This window comes from Gallinula chloropus, assembly GCF_964237585.1.
Source record: "Gallinula chloropus genome assembly, chromosome: 9".
Taxonomy (NCBI): Eukaryota; Metazoa; Chordata; class Aves; order Gruiformes; family Rallidae; genus Gallinula; species Gallinula chloropus.
This window is the reverse complement of record NC_140094.1, coordinates 20,439,489-20,457,073: the sequence shown is the minus strand read 5'-3', so window position 1 is coordinate 20,457,073 and position 17,585 is coordinate 20,439,489. Positions and strand designations below refer to the sequence as shown.

Below are 17,585 nucleotides of genomic sequence, written 5' to 3'. Positions count from 1 at the left end.
AAATAGCTTCTTTCTGAACACAGAATGCCTAATGGTACGCCCAACAGTATAACCACGTGTTTCCATTTTTGGGGGGCACTACATCAAAATCCTAGAGCAGGAAAAAGTGGCTTCAGTACTGGTGATGCCCAGATTGAAAGTACACATGATATTATATTCTTTCATGTTCTGTGCCCTGGTTCGGTTTGTTTTTGGGAAACTATCAGAATTCAACATTTTGATAAGCAGGCATAAAATTTATGTGACACATTCAGCAGGATGGTTTTGAATCTGAATTCTGTGTTTCAGAAAGGAACAAAATCTAAACAGAGGAAAATAATGCTGTATTTTAGCCTGCAGAATTCTTCTACTCTTGTGAATCCACAGATGACCAGCTAGAAGGAAATATGGGCTCTGTAACGTGGACACATTGCTCAGAGTTTACTGTTAACATCTCCTTTTGGGATTAAAAGCTATGTCATGCTTTTTGGCAGCTCCAGATACTTTCAAAGTTGAGGGATATTAAATACTAATCACAGATAACTGCAAATGTGCTCTGTGTTAGTTTCTGGAATTACAGTATACACACTGGTATAGCTGCTACAACCCCGTGCGTGGGGGCTGCGCTACAAATAACTGCGCTATTCAGTGTTCATACAGAGCTGTGGGACCTCCATGCCAAGCTGATAAATGCACTGCCCTCAAACAAGCTCCACTGGTGGCAACAGCAGCTAATATGGGATAAGATCACCTGTGACAATAAACCCTAAAATACCACAGTGTTTGAGAATGTGATTTGCAACACATCATTTAAAACATTTAAAATTTAATGTGATGAACTTACATCTCTCTTACAGATCACTCACTTTGAGACGTCTGACTGTCTATAAACTTCTTTATCAAGGTGTCAGTAGTTTGTGTGTAAAGGCTCAGAGCGTATCTCAGGGACTGCAGGTCTGGACTCTTTTCCAGGAAATTCTTTTTCAGCCCACTTCCTCCAGCATGGAAGTATTGCTAAAATGCAAACAAATGTGGTTGTTCAGTGAGGCAAATTATCTGAGAGTTACAGGCATACAATTTGAAGTAAAATTCTTACACAAACTTGTACAAATAACGCCCTGGCATGTGTGGCTGGATTTAGTATCGTAGCATCTGAGATAAGCACTGTCTCTACTACAGCATTTCTTCCCAAAGGTAAAAATTTAAGACTTGCAGGAGAGAAAAATATACAAAAGTTTAATTTTGGTGTTTATGATCTCAAGTATTTATGTGTCAAAACTGTATGCATATTATATGGGTATATATGTGTCTGGAATTATGATTCTGCTTTGGGAAAATGATTAGAAATTCCCTGGAAGTTTTGATGGTGATTATCTGCTTTGATTCCACTTTTGACCTGTTTCACTGTGGATATGCAGATAATGTGGGTCATCCTTGAGTGATGACATCAGGGTTTTCAGGACTGTGTGAAAGGAAGAGGATGGAAGAGAAAGGCAGCTCATGGGTTGGTACTGCCTTTGAAGAGGAGTAAATTTCACCCTCCAAAAGAGGGAAGAATAAAGCACTTCTGTGCACTGCAGCAGTAAACCACGACAGCAGGAGTGCTTCACACAGACCTAAGATGGGAACAGATCTTCACTCTGCAAGCAGTTACACCAGGGTAGAGATGACTGCCTGCTGTTCATCAAGGCCTGCATACGAGACATCGTCCCATTTACACTGATAATCTGAGTACTCCCTCCCTTCTTCCATAAAAAATAAATGCAAGTAAAAGAGAAAGTAGCATAAATACTTTTAACAAAAGGCAGCTCCTTAACTAATGGCACAGCTTGATTTGGAACACACTATATGTTTACCAGTTTGATGCCATCCTGACTAGGTAAAATATTGCAATTATTATGTTTCAGAAAAATCAGGACAGATTCTTCCATTCTACCTCCAAAAACTAAGAATTTTCCCTAAAATTTTATACAAGACAATAGCTGAATGAACTAATGCAGTTATACTAGAAAGCTACATTCACTAGACAAGTTTAAAACCAGCGTTTTGTTCACTTTGTAAAGCATTTTGCAGTCTGCATTACAGATCAGGGTTTCAAGATTGATGTATCAGGCTCCCCTTAATGGAAAAACATGGGCAGTACTTGATGCCATGCAATATTGTTCTGCTCAATCTAGGGAGCACTGGGAATGGTTAAGTAGAATCTATTTTGCATTTTGGAGAGTTGCCAAAGGAATATATGTAATATATACATTTCATCTCACAGACATACATGTACGCTAAACAGTTTAGCCTAAGCAAGTGCTAAAATCTGGTAATATTTCCTGAGAAATACTGTAATTTTTTGTGTTCCATCTGTTTTAATTGTATGAGAATAAAAAGGAATAAAAAAGAATAAAAGAGACTAAAAGAGAATAAAAAAGAATAAAAAAAGACTAAAAAAGACTAAAAAAGACAAAAAAGAATAAAAAGAATTAAAAAAGAATAAAAAAGAATAAAAAAAATAGAAAAGAATAGAAAAGAATAGAAAAGAATAAAAAAGAATAGAAAAGAATAAAAAAGAATAAAAAATAATAAAAAAGACTAAAAAGAATAAAAAGAATTAAAAAAAATTAAAAAAGAATAAAAAATAATAGAAAAGAATAAAAAATAATAAAAAAAGAATAGAAAAGAATAAAAAAGAATAAAAAAGAATAAAAAAGAATAAAAAAGAATAAAAAAGACTAAAAAGAATAAAAAGAATTAAAAAAGAATAAAAAAGAATAAAAAAGAATAGAAAAGAATAAAAAAGAATAGAAAAGAATAAAAAAGAATAAAAAAGAATAGAAAAGAATAAAAAAGAATAGAAAAGAATAGAAAAGAATAAAAAAGAATAGAAAAGAATAGAAAAGAATAAAAAAGAATAGAAAAGAATAGAAAAGAATAAAAAAGAATAAAAAAGAATAAAAAATAATAAAAAAGAATAAAAAGAATTAAAAAAGAATAAAAAAGAATAAAAAAGAATAAAAAAGAATAGAAAAGAATAAAAAAGAATAGAAAAGAATAGAAAAGAATAGAAAAGAATAGAAAAGAATAGAAAAGAATAGAAAAGAATAGAAAAGAATAGAAAAGAATAAAAAAGAATAAAAAAGAATAAAAAAGAATAAAAAAGAATAAAAAAGAATAGAAAAGAATTAAAAAAGAATAAAAAAGAATAAAAAAGAATAAAAAAGAAAAAAAAGAATAAAAAAGAATAAAAAAGAATAAAAAAGAATAAAAAGAATTAAAAAAGAATAGAAAAGAATTAAAAAAGAATAAAAAAGAATAAAAAAGAATAAAAAAGAATAGAAAAGAATAAAAAAGAATAAAAAAGAATAGAAAAGAATAAAAAAGAATAAAAAAGAATAGAAAAGAATAAAAAAGAATAAAAAAGAATAGAAAAGAATAAAAAAGAATAAAAAAGAATAAAAAGAATTAAAAAAGAATAAAAAAGAATAAAAAAGAATAAAAAAGAATAAAAAGAATTAAAAAAGAATAAAAAAGAATAAAAAAGACTAAAAAAGACTAAAAAGAATAAAAAGAATTAAAAAAGAATAAAAAAGAATAAAAAAGAATAAAAAAGAATAGAAAAGAATAAAAAAGAATAGAAAAGAATAGAAAAGAATAGAAAAGAATAAAAAAGAATAAAAAAGAATAAAAAGAATTAAAAAAGAATAAAAAAGAATAAAAAAGAATAAAAAGAATTAAAAAAGAATAAAAAAGAATAAAAAAGACTAAAAAAGACTAAAAAGAATAAAAAGAATTAAAAAAGAATAAAAAAGAATAGAAAAGAATAAAAAAGAATAAAAAAGAATAGAAAAGAATAAAAAAGAATAGAAAAGAATAGAAAAGAATAGAAAAGAATAAAAAAGAATAAAAAAGAATAAAAAGAATTAAAAAAGAATAAAAAAGAATAGAAAAGAATAAAAAAGAATAGAAAAGAATAAAAAAGAATAGAAAAGAATAGAAAAGAATAAAAAAGAATAAAAAAGAATAAAAAAGAATAAAAAAGAATAAAAAAGAATAAAAAGAATTAAAAAAGAATAAAAAAGAATAAAAAGAATTAAAAAAGAATAAAAAAGAATAAAAAAGAATAAAAAAGAATAAAAATAATTAAAAAAGAATAAAAAAGAATTAAAAAAGAATAAAAAAGAATAAAAAGAATAAAAAAAGAATAAAAAAGACTAAAAAGACTAAAAAGAATAAAAAAGAATAAAAAAGAATAAAAAAGAATAAAAAAGAATAAAAAGAATAAAAAAAGACTAAAAAGACTAAAAAGAATGAAAAAGAATAAAAAAGAATAAAAAAGAATAAAAAAGAATAAAAAGAATTAAAAAAGAATAAAAAGGAATAAAAAAGAATAAAAAAAGACTAAAAAGACTAAAAAGAATAAAAAAGACTAAAAAAGAATAAAAAAGAATAAAAAAGAATAAAAACCTGTAATATTTATTTACATTTTATATTTAAATCTTTTTATTGTTTTAATCCTATGGGCAGATAGCATCACTTTAGAAGGCTCTGACTAAATCACCTTTATTTTTCTTCTCATCATTATGTACTTACTTTAAATTTGTATTTTTGGCATTATTTATAAGATATTGCCTATCTTGCAAATAAGTCTATTATCTAAATTTAGAAGTATATTCATGATATATTCTTGAATATAAATCATTAATATGTTTCTTATATTCTTATATATAAAATAAGTATATAAATGATTTATATGAATAATTTAATGAATCTATAAGCAAGTGCTAAAATCTGGCAATCTTTCCTGACAAACACTGTGAGTTGTTGTGTTCTGGCTGCAAGGGTAGAGTAATTTCTGTAACTGCTCTGCAAGGAGACTATTAGGCATTTGCTGTCCAGTCCACAGGAGGAGCTCAGGTTCTAATGGTCTTTGACACACGGAGGTGATCGTTCTGATTCCAAGGGCCCCTTCTGTATACAGATCTGTTCCATCAGTCACGTTGTGCTTGTTGCAGCACAGAGCAGCGGAACCAGCCCGGCTGTACCTTTGTAGTCGCCAGCACCACCTCCATCACCGCACACTGCCGCAGGGTCAGGCTTCGGGCTTCCTCTCGGATCACGTGGTCCTGCAAAGAGGATGCAGAGTGCAGCTGGTTTGGAGAGACACGGACATGGGGCCTGGCTATGCTGGGGACAAACCGACCCAACTGCTGAATGCCCCCAAGCCCCGGTGGTTAACAGGGGTTGATTCAACTTCAGACTTCTTTTTCAAAACCTAGAGCAATCATGTTCTTTCTTGAAAACAGAGGTTTTAGGGAAAAAGAAACATGTTAAATATAAAGCATCTGGGTGGCTTGATTTCTTTCCTTAGGATGTATTATTTCTGTGGTTTAGGGGGCAGGGAAAAGGTTACATTTTAAGTTTAAATAATTGTATTAGATGATATCGAAGGAATTAATTTTATCAATGAACCTGACAGTTTAACTAATGTTTGTTAATGCCTCACGATTGTAAAGAAAGGGTGTGTCTGTGTGTATGTCCTACTGGAACATGTTGTAAAGTGACTACTCCTGTGAAATTTTCATCTAAATAAACATTCTGTGATTTACTTAGGCAACAGTTTAACTCCGCTAGCAAACTGAGTAATCAGAGAAGCAAAAATTACCACATTTCTGCCCAAATCCTAATAGCAAAACTGACTGGCAAAAAACTGGCACCAGTATCAAACATCAAACTGCATCAGGTATAACATAGTGCTGATGAATTTATTGTAGAGGTAAATTCTCTGTTACCATATATATCATAAATAATATGCAGAAAACCTCCTTATTATTCCCACTTTAGGGGGGGTTTCATAACAGGTTCCAGAAGGGAACACAAAGATCTCATAATTTATTATGATGTTTGATGCCGATAAGTTCCCTAGTTGTGCAATATCTGAATGACATCTTGACCCATCTGTGGATCACTTTCCCATAGAAGTATAAAGTTTTTATTCTTAGTTTGGCTTTGATGAGACTGTCCTGGTCTTGGCTAGGATAGAGTTAATTTAAAATCATTACTCACCTATGAATAGTTACTGCCATATTCAATCTTATTGTAGTAAATAAACACAAGAATGAAGCATGAGGCTTGGCCTCACAGTCAGCAATATTTCATCTATTTGTTCATTAGGGCAAGCCATTCACAGCTTCATTTGGCTCCATTACCTTGAGTTTTGACAGTTGTCCAAGATCTTTGGCTGCACTGAATATCATCTGGGGCCCCTGTAATCACATTGAAAATTCAGGAAACAGACTCACTACAGCGTGTTTGCTTTTTATGTCAACATGATCTTATTTTCTGGTAGGACATTAGCCAAATTCACTGTTTTGCAAAGCTAAATGAAAATTTCAATTACATGTGGGACATTTTAATTCAGCCCATAAGGCCAAGTAGCTGAATGCCTGCAGCACGACTCCCCCAGCATCCTACACTCGATACAAATATTGCTTATTCTGTTGATAGTGGTTTCCTGTGCTCCTGTCTGCTATTTCATTTTGTATTTAATATTTTTAAGCTAAGGCTGCAATTGCTCTTACACGGTGTGTCAGTGAGATATTTGTCCATAATCATGGCTCTCAGGTGTTAGGCTAATATAAACAAATCATAATGGGAAGTGAGCAGCTCCGAGGAACCTCCAAAAGCTTTACTCTCTACAGGGAGATCCTCAGTTGAGTAATTCACAGCACCATGCCAATACTGTTAAGCCAAACCTGTTTTTTCTAAAGAAAGGATACTAAAGTGTGATGAAGTTAAACCAATATTTTAGAACAGCCAAATCCTGGCATGATACCGAAGGCTAATGCCTGCATGTTTGTCTTAGACAAACAGAATCCTACTAGAATTCCATGCTCACATTTTTTATGACAATTACTCCATGAAATATAATTACTAGTGCAGTTCGTTGGCAGTTCAGCAAGACAGTTGTGAACAGATAAGCCAGTCCAACTTACAGAGCACAACACAGAACAATTTTTCATTAGTCTGTTCCAAAAGGTTTCAGTTTCCAGTCTGGTTAAATTGCAAGATGGGTAATCTAGAACTACAGGTTACATTTTCATTATTTATTAGTGTCAGTGGTAAGAGAAATATGAAAATTAAAGGAGAAACTCTGCTGAATGCCTGTGCCTCTCACTGAGGAAGGAATATGCAAGGCTACAAAAGGGCAATTTCTCTCTTACAGTATCCTACTTTTCATTGATTTTTGTTTTAATTGTGTGTTCAAAAGTAAACAGAGGTATAAAAATAAGTGCAACCAGCTATACACCTTTATCCATGCCTGCAGTGGGACACTGTGTATAGAGGCTACAGCTAGTGAAACTCAACAGCTGGTGAGGTGTAGCGTACACACAGGACTCTGAAAGCCTAAAACGTTCCGGTGTAGGTACAGGAAACAACAGGAGCAAACCCCGCAGTGCGCACATTGCTGCAATCCTTTGTAACCCGTGGGACCTCCTGCTGGGACACTTACGGTTTGGTCTGTCAGTGGCGGAAGCACAATTTGTTTTTCTATTTTGTTCAAGACTAACTTCCACAGCTCCTTCAGAACCCGTTTGAGAACTGTCTTCTCACAGATTTTCGCAGAGACGCTTAACCTGAAACGAAACAAAACACAAACCAGTCTCCAGAGAGAGACACCAGAGGTGCTGTATCTTGAGATTAATGGCCGTAGTTTAGTGTTTCTCTACCAATTACAAAGTAACTAAACTATTGGGAAATTGTTATGTCATCAGTAAACTATTTTGGTTAAAAAAATCAACCACCAGACTGTGTAAATCTCCACTATCCAATTCTTGGCTCAATGTATCACTGCTCTATATTTACTGAAAATGCAAAACGGTGATGAATTATTTATTTATGGATGATCTAATCTAGCACTCCCAACCCCCTAAATTAATGTTTCAGCATATAATTTAACACTTAAAAATAAAACCCCCACACATCTGCCTGGTTGGCTTGTATTTCTACTGTGATATAGAACGAGGTGTTGAGAACTATTGCAAATTCAGGCAACCATTTGGAAGCAATTATTTCTATATACTGGCATATTTGTGTATTCACACTATCACTAAGGGTAAAAAACTCTTGGAGAATCTATATACTTGGAATGTTTTTCCTCCTCGTTTCAGAGTATATTCATAAACAGTCTTGTATGCAGCATCATGAATAAGTCAGTAGCATCATGAATAAAGTGCTGCAGTTTTCAGGAACAGGAAAAAATATTTCCAAATCATACCATGTGGAAATGTGAGGAATTCTATAGATTTAAGTCTAAGCCATTAAAAGATTACTGTACCTAAAGATGCCAATTAATATTTGCAGCATGTCTTACTACATATAGGCACAGAAAAAAGCAGAAGAAATTAGTAAAACCCAAACCATATTAACATGACTTGCTTATAATCCTATGATAAATATGTTTTTGTAGGAAGGTGATATTCCATACCAGTCATTCTCTTTCTTTAAAGTTTACATATTTATTTTCTGTGCATGGGTTTACCATCTGCTAAAATTCCATTTAACATCCCTGTGGTGAAGAATTTTTTTCTATTTGGACACTAGATTAAACCCCATTATTGCTTCCATTATGTCATTCTGCAGTTAAATCTCAAAGAAGCTACAAAGCTGACTGAGATGTGGCAATTTAGACTTGAACCTGGCAGGCAAAAGTCAGCCTACCTTTTTTTTTTTAAAGGATGTGCTTAGGTTATCAGCACATGTCAGTGGATAAACACTTCACACATACCACTCCTGTAACTTAACACATAGTCCTAGCTAGAAAGACTGGCACGTAGTTAAAGCAGCTAGAAGGACAGTGAGGTCCTTCTAGGTGTGCCTGTGCTGCACATGGCCTTTCAGAACAGCTGATCCTGCTGCTGCTGAGAAGACAAGACATCCCTACTTTCAGGGCCCAGGCTGACTTTGCAGGACTAATTAAAAATCTAGTTTTATACCAAAGGACAAGAATCAAGCTGCTCTGCAAGTCTTTAAATGGTGGCCAAGTTTTGGGGGACAGAGTAGAGCATATTAATAAGCAGAAGGACACTGGGTGCCAGGCAGCATCAGTATAGGGAACTTCATCCTGTACAACCTCCTTTACATGGCAGCTTGTGGAGGAGACCCCACAGCCCAACTCCTTTGTAAGGGCACAAAACATGATGAGAAACAGACAGGCAAATACGGAGCTTGCACAGAAATGGCTCAGGGCACACAGCAGGTTAAGCACAGCATTCTGCACACATGGGAAAGCTACACACATCAGAAACACTACAGTGTGTTTCTAGGTGTTAATGATGCTCCTCTGGGTAAAACCAGGCAGGCCTGACTGGAGCATCCAGGACCTAATCTGCCACTTACGTTTTGTCCAGGAAATCCATGAGGGGCCGAAGCACGATCTCAGCATCAATGGCTGCACTGTTCTTATTGGCTGCTGCATTCCCATTGCCTCTCATTTGATTCAGTTCATTGCTCATCTGTCTCACACAATCTTCAACAATAAGTTGGAAACTATAGGACAGAAAACACAAAAATAAGAGAATGAAAGAATTCTGGGAGAGAAAACATTTATCATTTTGCATCAGCTTCTTCAACAAGATTTAAATCTTCCCTGCACTGATCTGAAGTTCACAAACACAAGATACTGCAGATGCTACAGACTAAAAATAACTATTCCTAAGGATTATAGCCCATGTACCTAATTCATGTACTGTATTGATTCTCCCTTGTTCCATCCTGTCATTAAGCTTCTCATGCCCTTCTAGGGGTGCCAAGCAATTATGTTCTGAAAGCAACAGATGTATCAGAATCCATAGTTTAGGGTACAACTGACTACAAACTACCAACAACTTACCAAGATTCTTTTTGACATGAAAATACAAGGGGTCCTGGTGACTATAAATTATTTTTCTCTTAATATGAACCAAGCTTTAATATTCTTCTTTAGGACAAATAGAAAGCTTCTACTGATTTTGCCTCAATTTGATCATTTCCTGGGTTTCACACAGTGCCACCAGCAGCTTTACTTCCTTCCAACTAGACAGAGCTAAAACCTTTGGGCTATTTAAACTATTCTTTCACAAAAAAACCCCACACCACTAAGAAGTAGTAGGCTCTTCCTCCTGGAAGGAATCTTACCCACTTCAAAGTGAGTGTGACCAAATTCTCCTCAAGTTGTTACCCACTCAGCTTTTGTGTTTCCTAACTGCTCTGGTTGAGCAAGGTGCCCGACAGCCCTGTGCTCTCATTGATGTGATACAGTCTTCAGTCAATGTATTTAAACACTGCAGCAGCTCAGCAGCAGAACACAGCTCTGCACACATGGAGATTTGATTTATGAGGAATTGAATTGGGTTAGGAATAGTTTATGAACAGAAATGCAAAACAGGCCATAAATATACTTGGCCTAATAATGTGAAAAGATAAAGGGCAAAGATGAGCATTTACTATGAGAGAAAAGAAAGACTACAATTAGGCAGTAAGCTGTTCCAGCTACCTGGCTAAGCATAAAAAGAGAATGCAAATCTCCATGTGAAAACAGGAAAAATTGGAAACTTTTCCAAGTACACTTGGATGGGTACTTACTTACCTATATATTTCAAAGACCCAGATAAAATCAACATGAAGCTACTACTGAAGCTGCTTGTGTAAATTCTTGGGGCCAGTCCCTCCAATAAGAGCCAAAATAAAGTATTGGCTTTTCTTGAGATTGACCATCTTCCTGACACCCTTCACTTCACAAGCCCCAGCAACAAACTGACCCAGGAGGAATTTTCTAGCTATCTGGAGCATATCCTACATTGAGCTACCTGGGTTTTCTTTTGCAGAAATTTAGTTGATTCCTTCAGAAAGAAGCCCTGGAAAGAAATAACATTCATGCACCAGCAACGATCAGAGACCAGGGCCTGGGAGCAAAAATAAAGACAAGATGACAAACTAAGCTCACTCAGAACAAATGAACACTGTCCACCCAGACAGGTCACTGGGAATTTAATAAGCAGCTACAGACTTCACTTCACGAATACCACTACAGCACTGCTCCTTCTTGCTTAGAGTTCTTTCTAATCTGAAGCAGAAATAACTTGCAGCTTCTCACAGCACGGGCACTGCTGGCACAGCACCATACTCATTCAAGACTGCGGTGTGCACTCTGATCAATGAAAGATTTTGAGAGTAAGGTTCAGTTGACAGTTTTTGCAGAGCCACAGGCAAGCAAATGACCCAAGAAGGCCATTGACAGTGATCATTTGAAGCAGACTAAACACAGGCAGACATCCCTGTTTGAACCAGGTCACTTGGAGAAAGCTGTCAGTCTCAGGAAGCAATATAAACCTGGTCAGAGAGAAGTGTTTAACACAGCGTCAGGCAAGAACAAACCATCAATATTTATTTTCCCAAAAGGAGAACAAAAGTCATCAGCATCACCTCTGTAACGTGTTCCTGTCCACAGACCACCTTCCCTTTACTTCACAGGGAGGTGACAGCTATACAATCTAAACCCATATACACACCACGTCAGGGCAGGAGCAAGTGGTACCTCATGGCATCCAAACCACCACCCAGACTTGGTCACTGAGGGAGATTTCTCTAAGGTTTGTAAGCAAAACAGGTTTCTTACCTTGCAACATACGTTACACTTAACTCATCCAATACATTGCTAAGCTTCACCTGAAGTTCTTTCAGAACAACACTTGCTTCAGGATCCAGCTGCCAAGAGAGAAGTAGTGTTATATGTTACTATAACACGATGTTTTGGGGTTTGCCATTGCAATTAATGAATTAGGAATTATGTGCAATGATCCACTGCCCTATGGAAAAGCAGCTGTGGGGACACCTGGTACAACACAGGATCGCTCTAGTAGGCCTAAAAACCCAATTACCATCTAAGTAAAATATTTGATTGCACTAGTGAAGAATTATATTGCTAGAAATCAAAGCGTGCCCCTAAACAACAGCTTTCTGTGGGGTGGCACAAACTGTGCTGGCAGTCACAAGACTGGAATTAGCACTATCAAGTCAAAGGTATGCAGAAAGCATACCAGAGATGGCTGCAGGAGAATTTAGCACTTGTGTAACTAATACCAAAGATGTTTTAATCTTCTAATGACTTTTTGCACTTCAGCACCATCTCTCTCTTTATTTTGGTGTGATTTGTGTGGAAGATGTTTCCATTTTCCCATTAATGCAGTGTGAAAGTAGAACAGCCAGCACTGGAAAAGATGGCTTGAAGACCATCCATGCTGCTGCTACTGATCTAGTATGAGGGAAGGGAATCTATTGAATTTCAGTACTCCTGTTTCTAAATGCCATTAAGACATACATAATTCAAGCAGAGACCAACGCATTCTGATGTCCAGGGAGAACAGCTCCTATACCTCTGATACAGGTTTACTAAGCATAGGGAAAAAAGGCAAAGCTGGGGAGAAATACACTTTTATCTTTAGAGTTATGGGGATCCATGCATAGATATCTAATCTAACAAGTACACTGTTGATATTGATCAGCAGCTTGGTTATCTACTATGCATTCTTCTTCAAAGTAAAAAAACCCAAACCAGCAGCTTTTTGTCTCCTTGATGTTTTAGCATTTAGGAAAACTAATTACAGTACATTGCTAGCTATGATTGATGATTATCAGGATCAACAACTGAATGTGAATTAACAGCTGATGTTCCAGGTCTTTCAGGTATCTACATCACATTGTTAGGGAACAATTTTTCAATGACAATACTCAAATTCTGGGCTCTGTTCTGCAGTCAGGTCAGATACAGATCTTCTGATAATTTCAAAGGAAACTGCACATTTAGAATATATAATCATCTGTCTGTGTTTTTCTCTCTTTCCACTGCATGAATAGCATTTAGTGCTTATTCTTCATCTGATGCTTCAGAGTCCTACAGTGCAGTAGGTCAGCTCCTTTAATCACACTTTAGAGACGAGGGGAGGATGTGTCACAGCACATTGGATCTCTTACATAAGACTAGACAGGAGTTCTAAGGCGAAGTAAAGAAAAAACAAAGTGGGAAACACCCTCAAATATCTACTGTGCTCTAATGCTTGACTATCCTTTCTCTCCCTAGCAGTTATGTGGGGTTTAAAAGCATAGAAAATCCAAGATTTTCATTACATGTTTTGATAAAAATCTGAAATAAGTGACAAGGAGAATTGCCATACATCCCTTCGAAGATACTCAGTGAGGTGTAGCACTTTTCTAACCTGAGAAGCCCATATTGTAACAGTGGGACTACTTACTGATTTAGTTCTAATGCTTTGCACTGAGAGATGTTCTGTTGCTTCTCCACTTCATGTCTTAGTAGTTTCCCTGATAGATACACCCTGACAATTCATATGCTTAAAGTAATTGTTTCCTTCATATGTACAGCAGGGATAAACCCCCCTAAACATACTGAACCATCTATATTAATTAACAAAACCAGAATTTACTAACAAAGGCAAAGATTTTTCCAGGACATGAATTTCCCTAGGGATGATACTGCTTCCTTTGGTGGGATTCATACAGCACAAGTTTGAGACCGTTGGAATATTAACATTTAACAAGTACTGAGCACACAAGCATTCCCACTGAACACGGCACACAGCAGAAAAAGCAAAAAGTACCAAGCAGGCAGAAGACCCAAAATTTCTTACCAGATCATGCACAAGCAAGAGAACCATCTTGTTAGTGGGACTACAAAGGCCAACGTGGTTACTCTCTATCAGAAGTTGTCATAATAACCAGAAAACACAATATATATTTGCTAAATACACCTGGAATTGGACTAAGTTTGGCCAAAAATGGATCAAATACTAATACCAGATTATAGAAAGGTGCATGCAAGTGCTAGACATTTTAGAGGGCTCTGTGCTCACAAATTGCATGAACAAGTTTGTGTGTGCACAGCTGGAGGCATCTGGCAGGACATCCAGCCTTGTGTATACACATGCTCGTGCTCACTGATGCACAGTCACAGGGAGGAGCAGAACATAAAGAGGTATGCGGGCTGAGCAGCCAGGCGCTGGACCTGGTCAGCAAGGCTTTAAGATGCTGCTGTTGGTTCTGTTTCACTACCAGAAAATACAGCAATTTGAGTCTCACCAGGACTAAAATGTGCACTTTTCATTTTTCTTTTTTTGAGCATTTGCCCTCCATGTGCTAGTGAGTTCCCAGGGCAAGTCAGAGAGTCCTCAGGCATCAGCTCTTGACTGGCATCACCCAAATATACCACAGCCATGACCCAGTTTTATTTACTTATTTATTTAAATATGGTAAAGCTAAGATGGGAACTATTGTGATGGTTCTATACTGTGAAATCCTGTGGGCACTCAGGTTTTAGGATGGCTTTTTGCAGTGGAGATAAGGTTAGTCAGCTTCTGCAGACCCCACAGACTAAGTAGTGTGGATTATTTTCTTTTATGGATAAATTAGTTGAATGTAATATGAAAAATATGTTCAGTTATGATACCTTATCTAAAACACAGTCTTTCAAGTAATCAGAAGAAGAGTTACTGTCTCCCTCTCATATACCCTCAAAGGCTGTAGTTCACAACATGACCACACTGCAAAAACATTCAGTTTTGCAACAACTGGCTCAAAAAAGAATTTTATTTGTGCATATAGAAGGATCTATAATTTCAGCAACAGTTTGAACTACTCCTTCCATACTGCACAGCAGGTTTGCTTATTGTCAGGGAAGTATTGTGTGGGAAATGCACTGTAGCACTGTGGAAGTGGTGGAGCTTAATGAGGTTGACAAGCTGCAAGATTTATGTGCAGGTCAACATCACAACACTCACTGCCAGAGACAGTCCCACATAACTCACAAAACGACTGAGCAAAAGCATTAAGTTTCCCAGTGAGGGAAATCAGTGATGAAGAGACTAATGCATTTACTTAAGGCTTCCCAGTGACCAAGAGAAGCCCTCAACATTCTTGACTTAGCTGAGATTTTTTACTAGCAAGGGAGTAATGATAAAAACAGCCAGCTCTGTTTCCTGAGCCCATCTGCTTCTGGATATTGCAGGAGTGTGTAAGAATGCAGATAAACACAGTCAGTAATTCATACTAGTTACTTCTAGTAGCAGTTTAAGTAAAAAAAATTATGGAATCATTTTGATTGACAAAGACCTTTAGGATCATCAAGTCCAACCATTACCCCAGCATACAGAGACACAGACATGCTCAGCCACAGAAACCTCAGCCACCCAGATGTGGTTAAATGCTGAATTATAGCTCTAGCCTAACCCTAATGTTACACAACTTTCCATTCCACCTGAAGGACAGGATAAGAAGTGAGGCAAAAGGCAATGCTGAGCAGCACCTGAGATGGCATCATAGAGGGAATTACAGATGTGAAAATGAAGTATTGGAAATATTTTCACCTTGACTCATCTGCTCCATAGGGTTTGATGAAGAAGGAAAAAAACCCCAACCAATGCCTGAACAGTCTTTCAGGAAAATAAAAGGAAAAAAGCCCTGAGTAAATTATTGTTGGGGAAAAAAATATGTAGGGCTGGTCTTAACATATTTTGGTAGGTTGCTCAGGTGTCAACACCTGGATTATTATTTCAGTAGTGGAAATGTTGTTAACTTGTTAATGTCTAAATCACACTTTTCTACCAATCCTTAATTTGCATGGCTTGCCTAGGTTCATAAATATTTCTGTTATTTTACCACAGTCTTAAACAGCAGAGTTAATTTTTACCCACGACAGAACATACTCATAAATCTGCTGGCACACTTCATGAGATCTGCTAATTATGGTTTATTAAACAGATAATTAGAAGTTTGACTTTTTCTGAATGCTAAACAAAAGCAGGGAATACTTTTGCTGAACAGTTATCAAAATAAGAAGTACTTGAACATTATTGTTTCCAAACGCTGCCTGTGTAAACCAGACATTTTTTATACACACAGGCTATGGGAAAGAGTTGAAGATCTGATGAATTTGGCTGCTTTCTACATAATGTTTAGATTGAGCTGTTTCATGCTGTATTTTAACATGCACTAGTACAGACACAATCTTGTTAACTGCAAATTTCTCTACTGTTTCTCTAGAAAACTGGAGAGATGCAAATTGCTGTTGCATTAGTTAAAGGGAACCTCTTTAATTGGAATTCCATTTATCTGCAATTTCACAGGTCTGCTTGCTTATAGTTTCCTAATGGGACCACCTGCTTACTTCTGTTCAGGAAACAGTTTTAAGTATTACATGTACATCTGGGAATATACAGGTATTTACCAGATCTGCCACCGTAGTGGTTTATGTCTCTGGTAGACACCATCCCCTGACTATCTATGCAAATTAATTCCTTTTTGAGATGTTACAGACACTTCACAACTATTCTGCTTAAGTCTGGGCCTCTGTCACCCCATCAAAGGCTTTAGGCCCATGTGTAGATTCCTATAGGAATTCCTAAGCATTACATGTAAAGTTGGAACTGAATTTACTGGAGGGGAAATATGATTTACATTGCTGCACATAAACAACCTGCTTTTGCTCTCTACTTTTCTCAGATACTAATTACTGTAACTCATTTCTGCCATGTTCTGCCATCTGGTGAAAGCTACACAAGCATTAACTGGTTTTCTTTCCATTCTATCAGCTTCCAACTTGTCAGACATGAAAAAGTGATTTAGTGCAAATATATGCACTGCTTTGGCATGAGGCAAACAGGAGCCACCACAATTCTACCTTATGATAATCTGTTCCCATGAACTTGATTTTTAAAGTGGTGGTAGTGGGTTGGATCCCACTTTAGCCCTCGTCCCTATCATGGCAGACTGGTCACACTGATACAATTTTTAAGTACTCTTCCTGCTTGACTGTGGCAGGAGAGGAGAGTTAATGAACTCATATTGTTCAGATTATTTTAGTTTAATGGCAGGAGAGCTGAGTGCCCAGTTTTTTCTCTATTTACAGAGGAGCTCCCTGCCCTGCAACGAGCAACGGGCCCAATCTGAACACAGGGCCTGCTGCCTGATGGTGATATTTTGCCTGGATAGATGGAAAGGCATCCTGCTTACAATGTGACACTGAGGAGATTAGCAGCATTTCATTTTTCTTAGAATTAGTTTTGCTGCAACTGAAATAGGTCTCTCTATTGCACTGAAAATTGTTGGACTTTTTATGCCCTTCACAAGGAAAGTATTAAGCTTCTTTCCCCCTGCAAGGAAACAGCTTAGAGATTTTATTGCTGGCTTTGTTTCTTATGAGTGCCAGTTCAATATGGCAAATGGGCCACCAGCATTTATGCTCTTGAAACAGCTATGGGAATAGGAATTCCAGTTTGAGCACAAACATTTTAGGGGCACTTTGATATAGGTGACCAAAAACTGAGCATGAGTGTACTTTTCCTTCAAGAAATTCCCCGTCTGAGAAGCAAACAGAACTTTGAAGGTATTTTTTAGATCTTTTTTCTCAGACCATGAATCAGAGATGCACAAAGAGATATTCAAAAAATATCTCTGAATTGTCCCCAAGGTTGGATGTTGCACCACATTTGTGGGAAATGTTGCTTTGACACTATAACACCCTTAATTCATCCTCATTCACATCAAAATGGAAAGCAAAAGGGATGAGA

At 36.2% G+C, this 17,585-nt stretch overlaps 1 protein-coding gene across 1 annotated transcript in view; it reads right to left on the bottom strand.

Annotated features, from left to right (window-relative positions):
- Nucleotides 1–17,585, bottom strand: part of UNC13C (unc-13 homolog C) — a gene marked incomplete at its 5' end in the record, with an annotated part of 135,793 nt that overhangs the window by 13,555 nt on the left and 104,653 nt on the right. The window contains 6 exons of the mRNA XM_084268220.1: nucleotides 846–993; nucleotides 5,013–5,093; nucleotides 6,177–6,233; nucleotides 7,481–7,604; nucleotides 9,367–9,516; nucleotides 11,624–11,712. Of these exons, the coding sequence (XP_084124346.1) occupies nucleotides 846–993; nucleotides 5,013–5,093; nucleotides 6,177–6,233; nucleotides 7,481–7,604; nucleotides 9,367–9,516; nucleotides 11,624–11,712 (649 nt within the window). The remainder of the gene's footprint in view (nucleotides 1–845; nucleotides 994–5,012; nucleotides 5,094–6,176; nucleotides 6,234–7,480; nucleotides 7,605–9,366; nucleotides 9,517–11,623; nucleotides 11,713–17,585) is intronic.